Source organism: Vanessa tameamea, chromosome 14, assembly GCF_037043105.1.
Source record: "Vanessa tameamea isolate UH-Manoa-2023 chromosome 14, ilVanTame1 primary haplotype, whole genome shotgun sequence".
Taxonomy (NCBI): Eukaryota; Metazoa; Arthropoda; class Insecta; order Lepidoptera; family Nymphalidae; genus Vanessa; species Vanessa tameamea.
The window spans coordinates 8,157,947-8,181,592 of record NC_087322.1 but is presented as its reverse complement, the minus strand read 5'-3'; the positions used below and the strand labels follow the sequence as shown (position 1 = coordinate 8,181,592).

Sequence of the window (23,646 nt, the reverse complement as noted above, 5' to 3'; positions counted from 1 at the left end):
TCGGTTAAAAATAATGATAGCATTATTTGTATTCAACGATAGTTCGCATGATACGCGACAGTCATGGTTACATTTTACAAGGAGAATATAACAGTTCATTTAATTCTTCTAATCTAGGACGAGATCATGAAGCAGTACGAAGTAAACCGTCCCAAGCCACATAATAAAATTGGCGAGGCCGTCCATTCGACCGGCGCCAGCCCGACAATTTTGATGCTGCCAAGGATGTAGCTGTTAAGGATAATATCTCGTCTTTTCATGCTATCGTATAACCCTACATATATTACTTAAATATCTTAAAATTTCAATGAACATTAATATTCAAAACATTACTTATGTTGATTTGTTAATTATAAGTATTAAAAAATATACGAGCAAATGGTATCGTATCGAATGGTCATGTAAAATTAACCTATACATATAAATGGCTCAAATGTTTTTAATATTAAATTATAATAAAATATATTTGTATTTTAAGTGAGCATAAGATTTTTAATCAATTTTCTTGTATTCCAAATTTATGTAGATAAAAAAAGGAAAACACATCCATTTAAAATAAAACACTCTATACACGTAGGTTTATATCAATAAACGAAAGTACTACAATCAAACTTAAAAGAAAATAAACTAAAATGTTTCTTAGTAAACAAAGAACAAAAAAATCCAAAGCATAACTAGGTATTTTGTCACCGACACCAACCTTGCATCATTTAGGTAGCATACGTGTTCATAAATAGTCATAAAACAAGAGGTTGCCCTCATTTACGAAAAAGGCACATCGCTTACTCTGCTTAAGAAAATGAAATATACAACGAAAGCCCATTCCTACGCTCGAGCTGCGCTCATGTAGTCTTGAGATTGCCAAAGCTAGGTCAAGTAATGTTTTAAATGTCTCGAATTAAACATACATTACAAGATGAATAAAATTATTTTAAAAACACAACTATGTATTATTTGTAAAAACATTACAGACTACCTCGATTTCTCTTTGTACTAATTCACATATTTAAAGGACAAAAATTCAACCGTTCGAAATTGTTTTAGTTTTCTATAAAACACTGTTGTGCAGTAAGTTATACAAAACTATGATACTAAGATTGAAGATATCATATTAAAATTAACATTTTTAAGAATGTTAAAATTAATCACTAATTCTCAGCACCTTGCAAAAATAAATCAGATTTGTTCTAAATTAGTTGATGCCAGAGACCTACCTACTGGCATTATATAGAGTCTATGGCGTAACCAGTCAAAGCAGTCTCAATAGTTTGTTGATATTTTAACATTTAGTGTATTTTTGGTACCCATTCTTCTGTAAAATTACATAGTCTCTATTGCTACTTACCAAAAGGCGGCTCGAACCGGCAGTCCAACAGCAAGGCATGGCCAGTGGGCCCGGTGGTGCCGACCACCGCGCCGCCGCGCATCATCAGCTGCGCCTCCAGCTCCACCCACCGCCCGCCGCACCCTTGCTGTAGCATCAATGAAATAATTGTTAAGAATTAATTAATTTCGTATCCGTTTAAAAGACGTCTGAGACTTCTGAGATTTCTCATATGTACGAACAAAATAGTTAGTAACAGCTTTCGTTAAGACTACTCTAATACTCTAAAATATTACGAACCTCTGAGAGAGGCTGAAAATTAAGTATTATATGTTTTAGTTTTTAATCCTTAACCAAAAAATTTATTAAGAAAAAATTTCCTACGAAATTAAAGAAAACAATCAGCAACAGGTCTAGCTGCTGTATCCATCCAAAACAAAGTATAAGTGATATTATATTTCGTAGCTTCATACTTTTCGTTTTACTCAAATATAAAAATTTCGAACGGTGGACCAATGCTCGTCACTTTTTACGATATTAAAACTTCATTCAAATTATCTTTCACTAGTACTTTTTAATCGTAATTTTAATAAGAATTTTCATTTTAATTCAACGCAATTTGCGTTCCATTGTGCATAAAAAATACCATTTCCTATTAAAACTGTAATATCTCGTAATCGGATCAATTATCATACGTTATTTATACGAACGAACGATTTTATACGGTCTGGACAATTAAACTAATTTCTTATATTAAAGATTAAAACTAGGGCTATTAAATTAACAGTACAAACTATAATAGGCTAAACGATGTCTGAAATCTATTAGCAACTAACTTGTCACGTCTTGTGGCCCAGCTGTTAGCTTCACTCGAATTATTTTCTTGAGTTCTACAATAGTGTAAAGCCGATGTGTCGTTAGAGAGAACCTATGAAACATGAACATTATGGAACTGTTTCTTGAAAAACTAATAGTAACTTTTCAAAACTAGAATATCTATTATTAGTATTTCTTGAAATGAAAAATTCTTCCAAACAATATTTTCAAATTGTTGTTGTGTTTGACTTTAACTGATCGTCAACGTTGATCTAGTGGTTATATTAATTTGAGGCCCTAAATTCCTAGGTTCAAGCTCCAGTCAGACCAATACAAAGTTATTGAGTTAGCCGTTACAAAAAAACACTACATGAAAACTCTTAAATTTTCCACGAATAAAAATAAGATAAACGAGCAAAAACTATTTATAGCGCTCTGTGAAAACTTAAATGCTGCTTAATGGACATGGGAAAGCGCTCACAGAAATTAACAAGTCACTGTCACACCTTGAAGCTTCATAAAAATCTTGTCCCTTAGTTTCGGTTCATATCTTTAACGGCCGCTTCTTCTGTTACTAGAGTTTATTGAGATTAAATTATTTTTATCAAACCAAAAAATATATTAAGCTTCAACATGCAAACGTCGTAACAAAAGCAATTACAAAGTGTGTCAAGATTATATTTATTAATAATTATGTTACACGCTATTTTATATATATATAATATACGATAGACTTACGTCTATCGAAAATAAAATGTTTTTATTTTCATTTAGGTTAGTAATATGTATGAAAAATCAAATGTTTAAGCATCATTAACAAAACTTGTTTCGTTGGCAGTTTTGTCTGTCATTGAATACAGACTCTTAAAATATCACAATAGACAAATATTAAGTTATTAGTTCTTAAAATATTTAAGAAACTAATTGTTATGCTTACGGATAGTAGCAATGTTCACGAGGCGTTATTTAAAAGCTACCGTTGACTAAGACTAAGCATAACGAATAGTATTGTAAACGTATGACGATAATAGATATAAATATTTCAATATATTTTTTTTAATAACTGTAATAGGAATCTGTAGGTCTTAGATCCGTTTAGATGAATACTCTTTGATGAGCACGAGTCTGCATTTTCTTTTTTTTTCTAGGAACTTACCTTAATATCTAAAGGGGAAATTTTGCTAGACTTCTTGGCGCTTTGCCTCAAAGAGAATCCTTGGAAAGAGTATTTTATCTGTACCTTTATTATTATGATTATTATTCGATCGCGGAAAAGTTAAATATACTCTATATTTTTAAGTAAATCAACATCATAAATAATTCCATACACACAATTACATAGGAGTTAAACTTTTATTTGACAAAAAAGCTGTAAGTAGTTTATCACCAATTGTTAACATTTTGTATTATAATATATCAAAATCAAAAAATAAAAATATTCTTTATTCAAGTAGGCTTTTACAAGCACTTTTGAATCGTCATTTAACAAACTATATTTAGTAAAGCTACCACCGTTTCGGAATGTAGATTCTACCGAGAAGAACCAACAAGAAACTCAGTAGTTCTCTTTTTCAACATCTAAAAATACAGTCATATTAGTTAAATACAATTGTATATGTATGTTTTATATTGTGTCTGGAAGTCAACAAGCATTATATATCTTTCCTAAAAATGCTGTTTGGGATGTGATTAGTTAAAATAATATTGTCTTCTTTCAAATATAAAATCAATGATGACAAAAAATAAAATCAGTTTTTAATTAAACTAAACAACGTTTAGGCAGTTTATTCTTACCTCATCATAAGCGACGGAGGTGAGAGGCAGGTAGTGATACCCGAGGGCGCGATCCCATATGACGCCTTTGTTCCACACCTCCACCAGTAGCCCCAGATTGATATCGTTGATTTCACTATGAAAAAAGAAATCATAATCATTTATTAAACATATGGAAATTTTTAATTGGTATAATATTTATTTTGAAATCATAATTACATTATAATTATTTATCACCTGTACAATTAGAATATGGGCCATATATAAAACTTAAGTTTAAAAAATCTATTTATTTTTTAGTTAGTGCTTTCACTGGCTAACACGGAACACCTCACCAAATTAAAATCGGAGAAATAGCTTAAGAACACATTGACGAAAAACTGACAAACATTCATTTTATTTAATTAGTGAAGAAGTTTTTTATGCCCAATCTACATCTTGAATTCTAATTTCAGATACGTTTTATAAATACATAGTTTTATAAAAATATTGTCAATAAACGAACTTAACCCGTGTGACTGTCGTATGTAAATGCGATTGCTGTACTTTCATGACTTAGGCCATAACTGTATTTTTATCTTTCGAAAACTATTATGAAATTTCGAGTCATTTTCTTTAAAATATTCCTTTGTTAATAAAATGTTAAATGTTTAAATTAACTTATCATATTATTTTGTCGGCGGTCAAAAAAAACATCCTGAGAAAATCCATCAAACCATATTGGAGAGGTGGTATATTCTTAATCACCGAGTGCAGGATAAAACAATAAACCCTCTTCTCGAAAAAGGAGAAAAAGCCTTTGCAAAACAGTGGAACATAAATAGGCTGCAACTTTTCACTATATTAAAGTCATTCTATTTAAAGTTAGCTGACACAGTTTTGAAGGACAATAGTCGTATTTCCTTATATATATTACAATATATCTTTGAAGGAAATTGGATAGTAGAATTCAGTTCGTAGCTCTATTATTTCAATTATCTTTTTTAAATAGTTTACTGTACATTATAAAAACGTTCAGTGCATATACGATTCGCAATACAGTAGTATTACAGTTAATATGAATTGTTAAGAATGACGTTAAACAATGCTTGGCGTGACGATCGTAATGCTATTGTTAACTTCAGGTATTTTACTTTTTTTTTCTAGAATCTCACTCATATATTTATACATATTATACAAGTAAAACAAACTGCTGAAATTTTATTTACACACAACTATAATATACAGACATTCGACGCTACTACTAATACGCTACGATAAACATTAACTTTTTTTGACAATTTAAAATAACATATTATTGACAATAATCAAATAATTTCGTTAATATGTGTAAAGTATTTGTAATGAATGCCTTTATGATTTTTATAAGTTCCTCATTTAATTTTTTTTTTTTTTGTAAAGATTAGTAGCAATGCCCCAAATTAATTAAGGAATTACTAATACCCCTCCTTTTAAGCTTATCACTTCTGATCCTGCGACTTTTTACATCGCTAGGCGGCCCGTGAACAATTGCGCTATTGACGCTTAAACGCTCTAAATATTTTCTGCAACATATACAATCTACTTTTATCAGGTAGAGTTGATCTCTGACTTGGTACTCTACACAATTCTGACAAATTTTAACATAAATCTACATAGTACAAAATACAGTCGCATCCCAGCGTCTATACACTTAGATCTTTAAAATACACAACGGATTTTAATTCACTTTTCATCATTAAACAGAGCGATTCGAGAGAAAGGTTTATATGTATACAAGAATATTATTGTAGAGAAACGCTGAGAACTTAAACTTTCGAAGGCGAAAAGAAACAAAATTTTCTTTTCGATCTAGCTTTTTCAATCTAAAAGCTGTTTATAGATCCTTATTATACCTGTGTGAAAAATAAGGTAGCTAGTAGTTTATAATTAGTAATAATTTATTCAATAAAAAAACTCCGTTAAAATAAAATGGAAAAGAACTTTCACTGACCACGTTATTTTGTAATATACGAATACGTACGTCCAGAAATAATTTACACTAAAACATTTTATTTTTCACCTTCTGTTTTCCGTTACATTTACCTCACGCGATATTACGCTCAAAATACAACAACTGTACACACACATACATAACAAAAAACATGACTCTCTCATACCATCCGAAACCCCATTTCACAGAGAACAGCGGCAGCGGTAAAGCGATCTTAGAAACTTTAAAGCACTTAACCGAGTTTCTATCGTGGCTCCGATTTCGCTAGATTATATCAAAAGCAACTACGAGCACTACTGGCTTCAATGAACACGCGGCGTTAAAGCTGTGCCGCGACTAAGCCCTTCTTTTATCTTAAATTAAGTCGCTCTTGTAATTAATGAATTGATAAAATTCTTATCTTGGTTAATTGACAAAATATTTCAATATAATCGTATAATATTAAAATAATGTTAATCTATACATATAACAAAATTGGAGTGTCTGTTTGTAATATTAAAATAACACATTTTTACTAAATGCATATGTATGTACATATACCAAAAAAACATTTTTGTTCTGGCTAATCTCTGGAACGGCTGATGTGATTTCGACGGGACTTTCACTGGCAGATATCGGATGTAATAAGGAGTAAGTTAGGCTACTTTTATTTTAGAATTATGTATAGAATAAAAATAAAATCACGCTACAATATCCAAATAACTTAAATTCAAACAACGCGCACGAAGTCGTGGGCACAGTTAGTAAAAATTAAATTATTGAAATACAGAATTGAATAAACTTAATAGCGTAAAACTAAATTGAATATTTGGTAATAAAAAACAATATATAATTTATTCAAATAAAATTTGAAATCGTCATTTTATAAGATTAAATTCAAAATAAAGCAACCTTCTGTTCGGAATATAGATTCTACCCAGAAGAACCGACACTAAACTCAGTATTTTCTCTTTATACATACATACATACATACATACATACATTCTGTATGAAAATACAACTCATACGAAATTAAAGATTTTTTTTATGTATATAATCTTATACAGCCATTTTTTATTGTTTTATATGTAGGTAGACTAATCTCTCGTCTAGTATATTTTGGTTATTTTCATAGTATTATATCATATGGCATATTACTTTGGGGTAACGCTGTAGATATTGAATACAGATATTGAACAGCTACACACACAACAACTAGCTTCAATTATAAAAAGACGTGCGGTCTTTTTATAATTTAAGCTAGAGACTCCCTTCGGGATGTTTTTAACAAAGTACTGTTGCATCACAATATGTTTACAACAATATTATGTATTTTCACAGTAACATTGATCACTTTGATAGAATCAGTGACAATAATTGTAAAAACAGGAGACGTAAAGTTAAGCTTATGACGCTTAAGTTTCAAACTCTGCAAAGTCAATAAATCCTTCTTGGGACAAGGTATCCGTTTCTATTATAAAAATCCGCAAATATTTTCAACTTTGCCGATTCATAAATTCAAATCACTTGTAAAAAATATATATTCAATACGTACATATAATGTAGTGAGCCCGTCCATCACTGACAATAAAAAATATATTAACCATCACTTACATACTCAATGCGCCAACAACCTTGGGAACTAAGACGTTATCCCCGTTGTACCTGTCAGACCGAGATCGAGTCAGTGTCACAACACTGACTCGATCTCTCTTCAAACCATAATACAATAATACTACATACAGCAAATGTATATTACACTAACATAATATTAATTATCATTCATTCGCTTAAAAGAATGAGATTGGAATAAAAAAGTTATCTTCGTTCTTGTTAACAGTAATTACCCTGCAGCACAGTATACACCACGCGGAAATAAAATATAGGACGTTTATAAACATTTGTTTAAAACATGAACCAGTCCCGCGTCGCTTGTATATTACTCCTGAGAGACAGCGTGTCATGCAACAAACGAAATCAACCTTGAACTTTAAACAGCAGATGACAAAAGGCTTCGTTTTGTCTAGTTTCTGTTACGAAAAAATTTCAATAAGCACTTCGATAGCTATTTTTGGACATCAAATGCAAAAATGAGATTTATAAGTTTGATAACTTTTTTTTTGGTACAACGGAACGATTACCAAATAAATTTATCATTTTCATCAAATAAGTAACATCAAATCAATCGTTTGGTTTCAACTGGTTAATAATACAAATGCAAGATTTGATGCACATAAATAAAAAGGATAAACAAAATATACCTGTAAATAGCGAAACAAGTACAGTCGAATATGTTATAATAAAAATACTGAATAGTGAAAATATTTACTGAATGAATTTAAACGAAAATTGCTAAGCATTCTTTCTGAATTTTAATGTAATTAGCGATTAATAACACGTCAAATGCAAACAAAGTGAAATAAATGCATTGCATAAATAAAAACGATATAATACCGTATTTTCTAATGCTAAATAAAAAATATATTTCCAACTTTTATGATAAATCCAATGTCAATATTGTTGAATTTCCCAAATCGATAATCCAATCACTGAGCAACATGTATAAAATCCGTGAATTTAACTCTTGGAGCAGTAGTAATAATGTTCCCGCTCCACTTGACATAGGTACAAGTGTTGGACGGTAGAGATTCTAGTATACAAATAGATAGGAACTCCAACCTTATAATTAAATATGTCAATCAAATAAATACTTTTTGTAGTTTATTAGACAAATATATAAAACTTTTTTTTTTAATTTACATTAATTTCTTTTAATTACTTTTAAAATCGATATTCATATATAAATATTAGCCAGAATTTCACAGTTTTTATTATGTATGTTTCAATTCAATTATATACCGATAATTAACCACGAAGAGACTTCAAAATTGATTCACAATTGAAACATATAATAAAACATCTAATCGATGACCTCCTTTTCAAAATTTGCTATAAATATCCGAACAATTTATTTATTATTTATTTATTTTACGAAACTAGACGAGAAAAAACTTGAACTAAAGTTTTTATCTGAACATATTGACAGTGTAAAAAGTATAAAACTACTGTAAAGATCTGAAGTGTAAAGACAATATCAATACGCCACCGTGGAATCATTAAAGATGTTATTATCGTATTACTGAAATTTTACTAGCGACCACATCATTAAAACCGGACCAGCAATACAGAGTATCGATGTTTGGTTTGATAATTGATAAAATAATATTGCCAGCCCAAAGCCCTAAAGTAAATCCTACGAATGTCTCACATGTGGGATTAATTGAGCCTTTTGAAAAAAATCTTGAATATTTAAAGTTTGGATTTCATTTCGCCACGCTACTTCACTTTAATTATCATTTACATCACGTTTTCGCGATAATTTTCTTACACATTAAGCACTTAAAAAGTCTGTGATGTTTTTCCGAATTCGAATCCGTAATCTTCGATTAAAATAATCGTATTGTAGTGGACCATCTCGGCTCCTTATAAACGTAACACACTACACGTAAGCACAAAGTTCTTCTACAGTACCAACTACTGTACTATAATATCGTGTATATGTATCTCCGGGTGCAAACATAAATTGAAGTAGGCTTCACTAATGTACTATGTAAATAATTCGAATATGTGTTTGTTTGTTTGTTTTTTCACGACTTAACTACTCCACTCATAAAATTTTGCATACATGTTGTCATGTACAAAATAGCCATACGATACCGATCTTCTCTCTTCCCTTTCTAAAAAGCAGACGAAGTCGCGAGCTGAAACTCGTTGATATAATTTAAATATTATAAACTTAGTTCTCAGTTTAGTTTTATTATAGTTATTTGCACGTTATGTTGTTTACGACCCCACATAGTTCTACGATTGTATAATTATACGAAATTTAAATACTTGGGTACTTAAACGTCCACAATTCCTCGCAACTGGTGGGCAAGTTACTGCAGGTCAAACTTGGCTTGACTAAGGACACAAAAGAATAAATTAACTCCTATTTTCTACTGACTGAACTTTAACAACATAAACTATTCAAAAGTTTCATACCTGTATGTTAATATTGTTAATTTTAATAATTTCTCTACATAGTATAAAACAAAGTCGCTCCCTGCCGTCTGTACGCTTGGATCTATTAAACTACCGAACGGATTTTAATGCGGTTTTCATCAATAAACTAAGTGATTCAAGAGAAAAGTTTATATTTATAATAAATGCACATTATAGTAGAAAGAAAACGAAAAATTTTAACTGCCTTGTCAGAAAAATAAAGAATTTTGCTTTATATGTTTGTTCTTCAATCTCAAAACTTATATATCTTTAGCGCATCCGTGTGAAGTCGACACGGATAGCTAGTAAAGTATGTAATTCAATGTGATTATTATGTCTTCCTGGCCGATTCCGACCACGGCAACATACTCGACAAGCCAAATGTGTATAAATTCTATAGTTCAAAAAGGGATTAGATGGGTTAGTGGAAATATCTCTTTTCTTAATCTCATTCAGGAGGACAACGAATATTCCGAAGCGCGAAGTAGTTAACGCTTATAACTTTCTATTTTATTTATTCTAGGTCGATCAACGGAACTATTTATATAATTAAAACCAGCACGATTAAGATACAAAAATAAATATACATGTATATATAAACAAATTGATGATAGTTGGCGTACTAGTAAAATAGTACTACAATGAATTACCTTAATACATCGTCCAATAAAAAAGTACAATTAAATGTAAGTTTCTATAGACTTTACTCTCGAGACTTCTCAAATTAAACAAATATTTATCGTTCGGGAGTAAGCACATTAATGTTTCTCTTTTTAAGTTTGTTTAACTTTATTTTATCGCACAAAACCTGTTAAAAGTTAAAAGTAATTCTTTTAAGACAACGTTAAAGAGAATGAATTCATTTTTAAATAAACTAGTTATATGATTTCAAAAGATATGTCAGGTACCGACAACATACAATCAGCACCAGGACTTGGGTCCTAGTAGTAAGTCTTAATATTAAGTCTTTAATCGGAACTTGACAATACTAAGTTTAATTATTTACTTACATACATGTTTATATTAAATATTGTTTGGCGGTAAATTATATGATGAGTAGGTGGCACCTATCCAGACCGGCTTCCGCAAAGCTCTGCCAGTACTTGGGTAGAGTTTTGTGCAAGGGATAGTTGCATAAGTTAGGTTCAATTGTTTAATTGTTGCACTTTCTCATATGCTTAACGTTTTTAATTAATCTCGTGTTTAACGGTTAAAGACAACATAGTTGAGGAACTCTCCATCTTCAGAATATAATTCGAAAGAGGGCGAGTAAGGGATTTACAGGTTGTTCTTTTAATAGTCAACCTTGAAACCTGAAAATCTAAAATATAAGTACTGTTTTTGTATTTTGAAGTGAAGACGCGTTAGATCCAGAGATATCCAAGCCGATAAGTTCTTAATTAGATTTAATTTTTTTGTCATACGTACCAATTTATTTTTAGTTAAAAAATATAATTTTATACTATACACGAGTCCAAAACTGGTCAAAAATAATAACTCCAATCAATGTCGTCATCTTAAATAAAGAACAAATTAAAACGTATTTTTTTGGCACTCAGCTTTGTTAACTTGAATTTATTGGCCTCTATTCCAGTTTAGCGCTGTAAATCTTTTAAACTGCGTGAATGCCAATAAACATGTGATAGACAAGCGAGTACCAAAACACGATTCAATTTAGATTCCTTGCAACCAATATTTTGTGACCGGGAAAATATTAAACTTCGGTATCGAATTTATAAAACAAAAACAAATATACAAGCGGACGTTACACGCGTACGTTAATTAACTTAATAGTAATTGCATTGCCCTATAAATAATAATTAGCTGCTTTATAATTCTTTAAAATTTTATCATGCTCTTAAACATTCTACAATGAAGAAATACATAAACTATTTTAAGCCCTTTTAATATGTGGCATAAATAGCAAAACCCCGCAGACGTGTTCCTGCCTGTGTGTATTAAAGAATAGTCACGGTAGTCTCGAGAACCTTCAACAACTATATGAAGCGCTTCTGCTAATGGCTTTAAAGTATCCATGTTCAAAATAAAAGTTCCAAAAGACAGATTTTCTGACAAATATGGATAAAGACGAGTTATATGCGGTAAACGGCTTTATACTCGTAGATATAATCAGTTATATATTTAACAATATATCTTCAACTTTATTAATTGCGCGAATTTAGTTTAAGAAAATGGCTTTGGACGTTAGTATATAAGCGGTATATAAAAGTTATACAAGTTTATTTTCACGAGTTTAAATTGTTGCTACGTCGTTTCATTACACACTTTTGCAGAAGTTAAATTAAAATAAGAACGTTTTAATCGTTATCTTTATATGTATATTTTAATGAATCTATACATTATTCATTGTTATAGCCATATCAATTAATTATTATTTAATTTTATATAATTTATTTCGCTTTCTAGGAACTAAGACTAATGTACAACATACGAATAAACAAGTGTGTAGGTTAAGAAATTTAATCAATAAATAGTTTTAAAAAAAAAAATCTGCTTTTGTAAATTATTTAAGTAGACTTTTACAAGCAGATTTGGATCGATAGAATGCATTTATAATAAAACCCTGACATTGTTTTCCACAACATACATTATAGCTCATAGACAGACAATAATTCGGAAATAAATCGTCCTCTTGTGTACAAAAATAATCTCTGAATATAGTTTTGTTATAAGTATTAAATTATTTATTTTAATGTATTTCAAGTCTCACAAACAAGCCGTTAAGTAATTATTGCATACATTTAAATACTCACGTCGATACAAATAGCATAATAAACATCAAAACAACACAATATCACGGCTTAAATTGTAATACCTATTACGTCACTTGACGAAAGCAGGATTTTTATATTGAAATAGGTACAACTACGTAGCACGCTATATACATATTTATATTAATGGCAAACTTCATTACTGTATGTGTTGTTTTTTAGTAATTAGTCGATTTTTTATATTGCGATAGTCATTATGTAGACATTAAATAGGCCGTCTACTTTTTAGTCTAGCGGCTCAGACAGGCAGGCGGATCCTGAAACTAAACCTCTGGATCCAAACTACGTTTTGAGTCTACTTTTTCTATCATGGCAATAGCAAGCATTTACAGCTCACTTCAGTCATGCTGAATAAATATTATAAGAGTAAAGGTTTTTACACATACTATAATTTCTCCTGCACAGTTGGATTAATTAAAAAGGTCAAATTCGGCCTATTCGATATTAAATGTGTTTGTTTATTTGCCGGTAAAAAAACTAGATGGTCTATAATTATAAACGGTAAAAAACCGACGCCTATTTGAGCAACGTGGTGGAGGCTCCATGCCTTTGCAACGAAAGAAACGGTGGCCTTGCTTAGTGGTTGGACATTAATAATCAGTTCCATTTACTTTTAATCTATATTAAAAAATATAAGTGACAATCATAAAATAAAAAGTTTTGAAAAGAAAAATGCACTGGCTCAAACGACCCATTCAATGTATATTATTGTGTTAAATAGCAACGAAGGAACCGCAGGCGGCGCTCGTGACAGCTTGACGGCTATTTCCGCGCCTAACCACGGACATTGGTAAGCAAGCTGATAACTTTCACAATAGTATATCATTATAAAATGTACAAGAATAAATAATTAAACCGATATGGCTTAGTGACTAGAACGGGTGAATCTAAATCTAATCTTAATTAAAATTAATTCCGTTAACATTAATTTGAAAAAAGAACGTAACAAAAAAAGGTGAGCCTTTTTAATGTTTTTAAAACCCAGTGTTCTACACGAATAGCTCAAGCTCAATAGCTCAAGGAAATCATTTGATATCTTAAAGTTGATTTTGCTTTTAAAATATGGATAAAAAAATCTTATTAATATTTTAGTGTCTGTAAGCCTCTTAGTAAGTTAGTCTAGATAAGCCTAAGTTGGCATAGGCTTATTACGGGGGAGTTTCGATATTTTGAGATTTATTTCGAGATATTATTATTTCGAGAATCATCTTTAATTTTCTGCACGTCTAAGGCTGAAGCTCTTCAAAATGAGACCACAGCCGTTTTTTTTTATGGGCAGTTATCGTCCCATAATTACTGGGACAAAAATTGGCTTACGCTCTTAATATATAAGATATACGATTTTTCGATGCACATTCGAAATCAGTGGAAAATCAGCGCTCATTCCTTGTATTTTTGTAATTCATCGGTTAGTATCATCATTTCATTAAAGTCTCGAGAAATGACGTTTCATAGGTTAGTACTAAAAGTAAATAAAATAGTCATTTTGTTGTCGGTTATAATTGGTAGGGGTTTACACACGAAAGGTCAATGACTGGTTCACGTGATTATATTTATTTACAAAACATATAATAAATAAGTATATCAATTTATTTATATGGTTAACATTTAAAATTAACAAAAGGTTGATTTTATATACAACAGTGCCTCTACCATAGTTATTTTAATTGTAACATTTTACTTGTAATAAAAATTAACTTCATGCAAATATATTATACGGCGCACATAGATAAGTGATGCAGTTATCGCATACCTAACAACTTGCAATTGATAAGAAACAGCGACCGACCGATCAATACGATATCAGATAACCGTTGAATATTCTATTAAATCAATTTTATTGCCTTTACGTCCATAGAAAGTAATTCCAAACAAAACTGTCATAAAATAATTGTTTCATTTATAGTAAACGAGTATGTTCGAGTGTTATAAATGTTTTTTTTTAATTATTAATATATAAAATTATCTCGTTATATGAAAATTAAAACTGAGGAGGTCATTTCTCAATATAAGCAACGACTTGTAAATGGCATATTACATGATAAACTCCTTCTCTGCTGTTAAGCAGAAGGTCTGAAGCTTATTCCACCACATGCTCCAAGGCCGGAGAGTGAATTTCTAGTATTTCATCTAAATCCGTATTTCTGTTTTCCAATTTGCCGCATCGGAAGATACGTTATGTGGCGTCAGCGTCAAAAAGTTTAAAAAATATCCAATTTTTAATGTACGTATATATTTTAATATCTTCTAGACTATTGTAATAATAGTTACAAGTATTCTGTAATTGGTAAGAAATATCTTCAAGTCAAATAATAAGCAAAGTGCAAATGTGAAACGAATTAAATTATAAGTTATGTTTGAAGTGTAATGAATAAAATATAAAAATGAAAATATGAAATTTGTGCTTCTAAATATTTTTACAAATTAAATAAATAATTCTATTTCTGTGTTGCCATTGTGTTTTGGTCTATACTCAGTACGACTTCAACAAATAAAACGGCTGTAATAATAAACGCTGCATAGCGGATGAATACACATCGTTTTATCTCTTTCTGTCATGTGCATTTATTAAAGAGGAAATGGAAGGAAAAGCCTTGACACTTCCAGTAGAAAAATTTTATATAAATTCGTATAAAAAATTAAGCTAAGTTCTACATTCAAGTGTTAATATTTAAAAACATTAGTACAATTACTGGGTGACTAGTTTTCCGTCTTCAACCTAACCCACCAAATATGCCACGCGTATTTCTGGTGCTTAATTGTTTGTTTTTTTTTTCTTTATTCTGTCTTGTATTCTTCTTTAAAGTCTTAGTGCAGATATTATCAAATCATATGGAACTCTTTTGTATATGATTTTCAAACAACTATTAATTGACGATGTGCCTGCATGGTGACAGACTTATTGACTTAGTGCTGGTTAGAGTACAAATATTTATTTTATCATCTATATTACGTAATACAGAGATCTTAGTTACTAGCGAACTAGATCTAAAGCGATAAGACCAATAATTTTAATAACGATATTTAATTAGATTCCAAAATAGATACAAAGTGAAAATATTTTTGCTAAATATGTTTTTAATTTTAAAAACGAACAATTGCAACAATTCTACGAAATGATTATTTAAATAATTGACAAAAGTGAATTAGGTTACCACTAATAGCTATAATATCTAGAATTATTATTCAATTACTTTTTAATTACTTAATATAAAGATAAAAGAAAATAAGAAGACAAAACCAAAGGTAATAATGACAAAAGAATCAACAAAAACAATTTAAAGTTTATTAGTAAAGATTATTTTAACTGTAAGATACCTTCTCTATAAAAGTATATACTTTATCGTAAATAATATCTAAATAAAAAAACACAATTTTCATGATATATTTTGAATGTACGATAAATAAATATTATATTTAGATTTGTATGTTGGAACAAAGATATAACTTGTTCATCTGTTCTAATCGATTTTTATTTAAATCATTGTATCTACTGCTATATGATTAAATTAATATAAGTTTAGTAGATACTCCTTGGAACAAACATCAATAATGCTTTTAATAAATTGTTAACCCTAATATCATCAATCAATATTTAATATCTAACTCTCGAAACTAAATCTAGTAATTCATAACGTAATTAAAACATTAAATTAGATTGAATATATTATATTGATATAATTGTTGTTGTTTTGAGCATTGTTTAGGAATATGAGTACAAAGAAATATTAATATAATTATCTGTCTCAGTTGGAGAAAAAGTTATATAAACAAAAATAAATGTTGATTAACAATTATAAGGAATACTCACATGTTAGTTCTAACATGATTGTTAAGAACACAAGAGAAATAAATATCAAAAAGATATTACATTTCTATTTACTTTCATGACGATCAGTTTATTTTAGCGATTACTGCAAATAATTTATCTCATTCTTATCTTAGTAAGCTAATCAAATATTTATATGTGTAATGTTAGGCTTTTTTAATTAAATTATTTAGTTGATGATTTGTATTTCGCGGTATAGCCGACGAAGTGTAATTTTATGGTCCTTTGGCGTTGAACATTGGGCAATTACATTTGCACCATCCTTCTGTTTATATTGTTGCTTGCAAGATAACACCAATTAAGAAGATATCTCCTGGCTCAGATATAATTCGATTCGGTGGTTATAATATTTTGGAATCCGTAAAGTTAGCCGATCATTGAGTTCAAATGAGGCACTTTGTTTTCATATGGTTATTTTTAGTTTATAATGCATCTGTTGCAAGCGGAAAAGAAAAATATGCTGAGGATACTGATATAAATGTCGAACAAGTGTCGAATGTCAATTTACTTCTCCTCAAACGAATTTATCTTAGTAAATCTACCAGTGGAATATTACTTTAGTACATTATTTAAATTCTGTCCATAATATTTTCGCTTGTAAAATTTCCTGATTTAGAAATTAGATATATCTTCATCGTTAGCATCTATACAGATAATCTATTAACTATTTATTAAGTGCGTCGTTGTACCTATATTTGTTACCTTAAGAGTGTTGTATAACAAATCTGTTCATGCGATAGAATCGTAAAAAAACATCGTCAGTGAAAACGTTTTTTAGAATTTGTTGTTATGACACGATAGACAACTATCTACTGATTTATTCGTCATGTCTAGCCAAAATATTTTACGTTGTGCGTAAACGATAAAAATGTACCAAAATATTACGAATTTTATATGATATACTTGGCAAGGAAATGTATACGAACAACGTTCTTATCTACGCTATAATCAAAAAGTCGATTTCAGTTTTTGTCCTAAATTTCATCGCACTTGATATAGTTAAAATTATACATTTCAAGTATTATAACAGTTGATTAATTATACTTATAATTATAGAATCTTCAAAAATTAAGTTTGAGAAAATTATTTGAATTGAGGAATTACATAATGTCAATGGTCTTAGAGCTATTGTTAGAGACTGTAATGAAATGATAAGACGGTACTAATGACCAAACAACTTGCAGAATTTTAGTACCTTTTAGGTTTTCGGTAATCAGCAGACAACAGGAAATTTAAACCTTTTTCGCTCATTATAAATTGTTTCATGTTGCGTTATACGATAATTAATAACAACATTTAAAAAATGTTTCCGTAATTAGAATATGTTGAGATAAAATAATTGGTCGAAATTTTATATAAAGCAACTTATTTGTGTGAGTGTTGTTTGAGGTAGAAGATGTAACACTATATAAAATAAAATGAGTCTCTAACCGCCAATGTCGTTGTCTGTAGCTGAAGATCGTTATTGTACTTATGCGTAGCAGACAAGTCGTAGCCGTAGCAATGCAGTAGGTAATAAAACAAAAAAGTATGAACCGTAGCACAAAATTTTGAAGACGTACACGCTCGTAAAAAAGTCTGAAGAATTTCGTTCCGACATTGGACGTTCAAACGAAAGAAAGACAAAATGAATTCACAATTTTATACTACTCTCTGAGATTTGAGTGTATTAACAAGTTACAGAATCTAATTTTCAAGGATTTTTTTTTAAAATGTCTTACGTTGAAATACCAAACATAATTCCAAAAAACTTTATAATAATAGTGACATCTACGTTAATTATATAGTATTTAATGTAAATACAAATGAGACAAACCACCTAATGCTAATAAATGTCGTTTGCCGTTTTCTCTCTTTCTTTCATCAGTAATTTAACTGTCAAAGGAACAAGACAAAAGATTTATAAGTGTAGAAGAAAAAAAGTTTAGTAGAAGACATTCCACGTATCTTAATTTTAAAAGATTATGCTAAATGGCTAAATATTACATAAACCACTTCCTCCATTACTTTGAAGTTTTGCTTCGCTTATATTGTAGAACATAAATATTCGATCTGTCACATTTCCTCAATCACGTTAATTACTAATTATTGTAAGCCGACTAATAAAGTAGGACACGAAAAATAATAGAGGTGTATACACAATAACATCACTCACAAAAGGAAGTCTTGCTCCCAGCATGGAGTCGGGCCCTTCACTGTCACCGTCGTCGACTTGACATTCTGTAGTTTGAGTGTCACGTATGTGTTGAATTGAGTTGCTGCAAACAAAAATAAACCATATTTCTATAAACGTTAAAGTTATATTTCATGAACAGAAAATAACATAAAAAGACTTGAAAATAGTTATTCCGGGACTTTGTTACGTACTTTTTCTCTTCGTAGTAAAAAGTAATTATTCGCTTGAATTGTAGCATCTAAAATAGAAGCAAGTATCTTTAGATTTTATTTTTTTTTTAATTTAATTGGTAATTTAGTCTACCAATAGACTTACCAATAAGGTATGTTAAATTATATATATTAATATTAACTCACCTTGTAAACCAACATAGCGCGCCTTTTTTACTGAAAAAAAAGAAAAAATCATATTAATTAAATGAATTTAAACTGACAGATCATTGTTATTTATTATTAGCGGCCTTCCGAACATGACACTCCTTCTCCTGTTCCCGTGGGCTGAAACGTAATTTTAAATAGCCTTCCTTAAGAATTGAGCTATCAAATACCAAGTTAATTTTTCGAATCTGCCTGAGAGTTCCAAAGATTAGCGCATTTAAACAAACAAACTCTTTACCATATTAGAACAGATTAATTCGTAACTTTTATTAAATGAACGTTTAAACGGCGCTTTAAAGTCACCCGTATGTCATATATCAATAACTTACAATAACTTCGTTAGTTATATGTTACGATATACTTTATTAATTTTAACTGAGCGACTATTAGTTTTAGCAGGAAGTCAGATGGATACGACAGATTTATTGCAATAAGTTAAACAATAACTTAGGTGTAGCAGCCACACCAATCTTATGTATATTATACGACATTCAGTGTCATTAAATTATTATTTGTAAATAACAATATTATGGCAACACAATTAAGGCTATGTTACTGTGCGTGATCTTTGGTATACTATTCAATGCTAGACTTTGCGGTTGACATTTAACGCCGGTACAGCGAATTTCGATTTTGATATGACGGGTGCGTGTGCTGTGTGGCGCTTATTCCGACACAAAACCAATAGCCCTGGGATCTAAATTGTTGTATTATTGAGCTCGTTTTCTTTTTTATTTATTATGCAAAGTATACTGTGACAGCAACAGAAAATAATACTGTGCGATGGCAATACATTATGCAGAGTTTGCTCAATGCCTTACAAATAGCATACAGTAACAAATACATTTATAATTAACTGTTCTAGCTCAGTATATAATTATTTAAAAAATAAAAATCACTTTTACTATGAGTTTTATCGTTTGGTGCGCAATTGAACGAAACCTTCATTGTAATCAATATGAACATTAGAGAAAAAAACTGATTTTTTATAAAACATATTGGAACAGATCCTCTTCTAATTGTATATGTGTATAGCCCCGATTGTCAGACGAAATACATCGCAAACTGCTAAATATTATGAAAATCATCGTTTAGTAAAGTATAGGCGCAATCTAAAAGATTCTTTTTTAATTTCATTTGAAATGGTGTCCCCTTTTTTCAACTTCATTTAAACTACTCTTTCATATTTGTATACTGCATGCTAAGAGCAAAGAATAATATCAATTACATTTTTGACCAATCATAAATTTCCACGTCCCTTTAATCTTTTAATCTTAAATCTTTTAGCGTCCCCGATAAATTTTAATTATACGTTGATATAAAAATCAGCGGACGATTATAATTACAACCCGCATGGATGTTGAATTTCGTTTTCGAAATGCGAAAAACGCATTCTTTGCCAATATATATTTAGTGTTAAGTTCATAATATATTTAGCTTAAATTCCAAAATTATCGCAAGCCCCATTTGCTCCAATATAGTCGAGTATATTTTTGTTTATATATAAAAGTAGCGTTGCTTAAGATTTAGTTTATGTAAACAACAGTTTTTGACTTATACCTTAAAGTTTTTTCATTTTCCGGGCCAATAAAGAACATGAAACTCGTTCTAGCGTAAACTATCACTATGATAAGCAGGCCGTACATTAAAATTTAGCTAGTATTTCCCATAGCGCGCCAGGTGTTACTATGATGAAAATGGGATCTAAGACTGAAATCTTTAAACAAAAGAAAAGCATATGAATTATTTTGTTTACAAGGTTTTTTTTCACTTTAAATATTAGTTGGCTTTGGTCAAATCTTGCAAGCTGAATTTAAACAACTTCATTTAATCCTATGGTGGTTTTTCGAGGTCGTTTAGTTTCGATGGCAATACATTATGTAAGCATGACTGAATGTATTGTCAAGATTAGCTTAAGAAGAAGGAACTTCTCAACGTTCAGCAACATAGATACGCCATTTTGAATATTTGTTGAAAGTTTGTCTTAAAAATATTTCATTACTATTAATTTAGTATATTGTGTTTTTTACTGTTTTATAAATTTTAAAAATTCAATTATCTAAAAGATTTCCCTTTCAGTTTAGATATATTTTTGAATAAAATATATAATGCAACAGTCTCGGCTGAAATCCCAAACATATTTCAGTAGTACAATCTTCGTTTCGCGTCCACATCTATTGGTTCATTTCAATCTTTTCCGCCGTGCCTTCCGCGACTAAAATATAACCTTTAGATTCGCAATTTATTTATCCTATGTTTCAAATGGAAACTTCATTACATTCGAAGCGATTGGAAAACACGCTTGGTAAACGCCATTTCCTAATATCGCTACGGATAAAAATTTCAAATAGAATTTCATACACAGTTTGTAATTCGTTAAAAGTATTGTAGTTAAAAGTTTTCTAATTTTATAAAGTATTAATTATGTCCATTACTTTACAATACGTTTGGATTTAGGTCCCCTAAGATTTTTTCTTTATAAAAGAGTTTCTAGACTCACAGTATTAAACTGTAAACAATCTGTTACTTCGAATATAACACAAATACCACTGAAGCGATTTTGATGAAACTCGCTGTTTTTCAAGCATATTGTAACTTACAAAAATATATTATCTCGCTGAGGATATGTGCGTCAAAAATATTAGAACAAAACGACTTAAGATAAATACAATATACCAGCTGTACATATACCTATACTCGTATATAGATTATATGATTTAATAACAATAAAAAATGTATTTAGACAATATTAGTATTTTTAATTTTTGGTAATTTTTTAACACATTGTACCTGAAACCAGTTTTCTTTCAAAACCATTATAATATTTAACCGTTAGAACAACAATTCGAAATCCATTCAGTACTTGATATTTACGTAGGACTTACGCGTTACGTATAATGGAACGTTTTGCGTGTTACACGAAATTTACTAGAATAGCCGAGAATCGATAACGAATGTTGGCTTCGAGCCTAAAAACTACAATAATGTCACAAAATGTTTAATTACATTGTTTATAACAGTAGCGTATGTTCTTATATGGGTTTAAAAATACTATCAACCATTAAACTAACAATGTTTTTTTTTATAAATGTATTAGCATTACTTACTTTGACACCTTAAATCATCTTCGGATTCATTGATTTAAATATAAACCTAAAATAATTTAAAAAAAATGAGATTTTTTACTGTACGGTGCTATAACATGTGACAATAATATTTGTTTTTTTTTTATTACATTTCCTTAAATATGTCATTTAAATTTATATTGAACAATCAAAGCTATAGGAAAATGTCCAGTAAGCCTGTGTTACGACTACCAAGACCAAATTTATTGACTAAACTTTATAAACAATATTAAATTTTAACAATTATATTATTAAGTTGTATTTTTTTATATATTCCGTAGTTTCCGGCTTGTTATTCAAAATAGGAACACTGCCTGTTAAAACTTATCACGTAACGCCTATTAATTATTGCCACTTGTATTTACAAGTATTTAATATACATCATGACCACACAACTATATTTTGTTATTGTGACATAATATATAACTATGTATATGTTTGAATTTGTATAGTTTAAATTGATAATTGAATTCGAATAGTCGCAATTTAGTCTTTTAGAAAACTCTGGGCGAGCCCATCTGGGTAGGTTTATTTTATGTATCACCCTCACTCATCACATATTCTACCGCTAAACAGGAGTACTCAGTGTTAAATAAACAGATAACTAAACCGTATACCGTTTAGCTATTGGGGAATTTGAGTAATTGAAAAATAGTCTGTTTTTAAATACGTTCTTTACAAAATACATTTTGGATTCCTGATACTTCTTTATAGTCTTTGTGTATTTTTTATTAGTATTGAAAACTCTATCTAACCCTTGACTACCATATCATAGATATCAAACCACCATTCGTTTAAAACTTTTCTTTTTTTTAAATAAAAAATATACGAATATAAAAAAGTTATTCATAGTCAAGCCACATTAAAATTTATAATAATCAATCTAAATCATAAATATTAAATACATCATACTAAATTTCATCATTTGTACCAAATAAATTTTACCTTAAATACGGCATCACAAGTAATTTAATATAGCAAGGCCTACGCTTTTAATCTTTAAAGATTATCCAATGTTAATCCATTTTAAGAAAAAATTCTAGGTTAAGGCGACGCTAACGTAGCAATTGCTTTACATATTTTTTATTTCAGTAATGTATTGTATGTTTTAATTAAATCTGAAACGAAATAATTTCTTAAGAAACGTGTATTTAACTTCACGTGATAAGTATATTAAATATACCAGTTCCAAACGACGAATTTATCTGAAATTTTGCACATACTATTGATGCTTATGGCGATACAATGTAGCACAAAAATATATTTATTCATAATTCCCTCAATCAAAACTTTTTTTTTTCTCATTTAAGCGCGTCTTAGTAATGATTTTAGGGTTCATTCATTTTCATTTCATTCATCATTGCAAGCAATTATTTATAAAATATATATTTATTGTACTAATTTAATTAAAGTATATCATATTATATTTTTTACAAACA

General features: G+C 29.7%; 1 protein-coding gene across 1 annotated transcript in view; it reads right to left on the bottom strand.

Annotated features, from left to right (window-relative positions):
* LOC113398560 (protein unc-13 homolog B) overlaps positions 1-23,646 on the bottom strand; it is a 307,486-nt gene that overhangs the window by 244,015 nt on the left and 39,825 nt on the right. Inside the window, exons 2-5 of the mRNA XM_064216954.1 lie at positions 19,062-19,091; positions 18,685-18,787; positions 3,935-4,049; positions 1,346-1,472 (exon numbers count right to left, since the gene is read on the bottom strand). Of these exons, the coding sequence (XP_064073024.1) occupies positions 1,346-1,472; positions 3,935-4,049; positions 18,685-18,787; positions 19,062-19,091 (375 nt within the window). The remainder of the gene's footprint in view (positions 1-1,345; positions 1,473-3,934; positions 4,050-18,684; positions 18,788-19,061; positions 19,092-23,646) is intronic.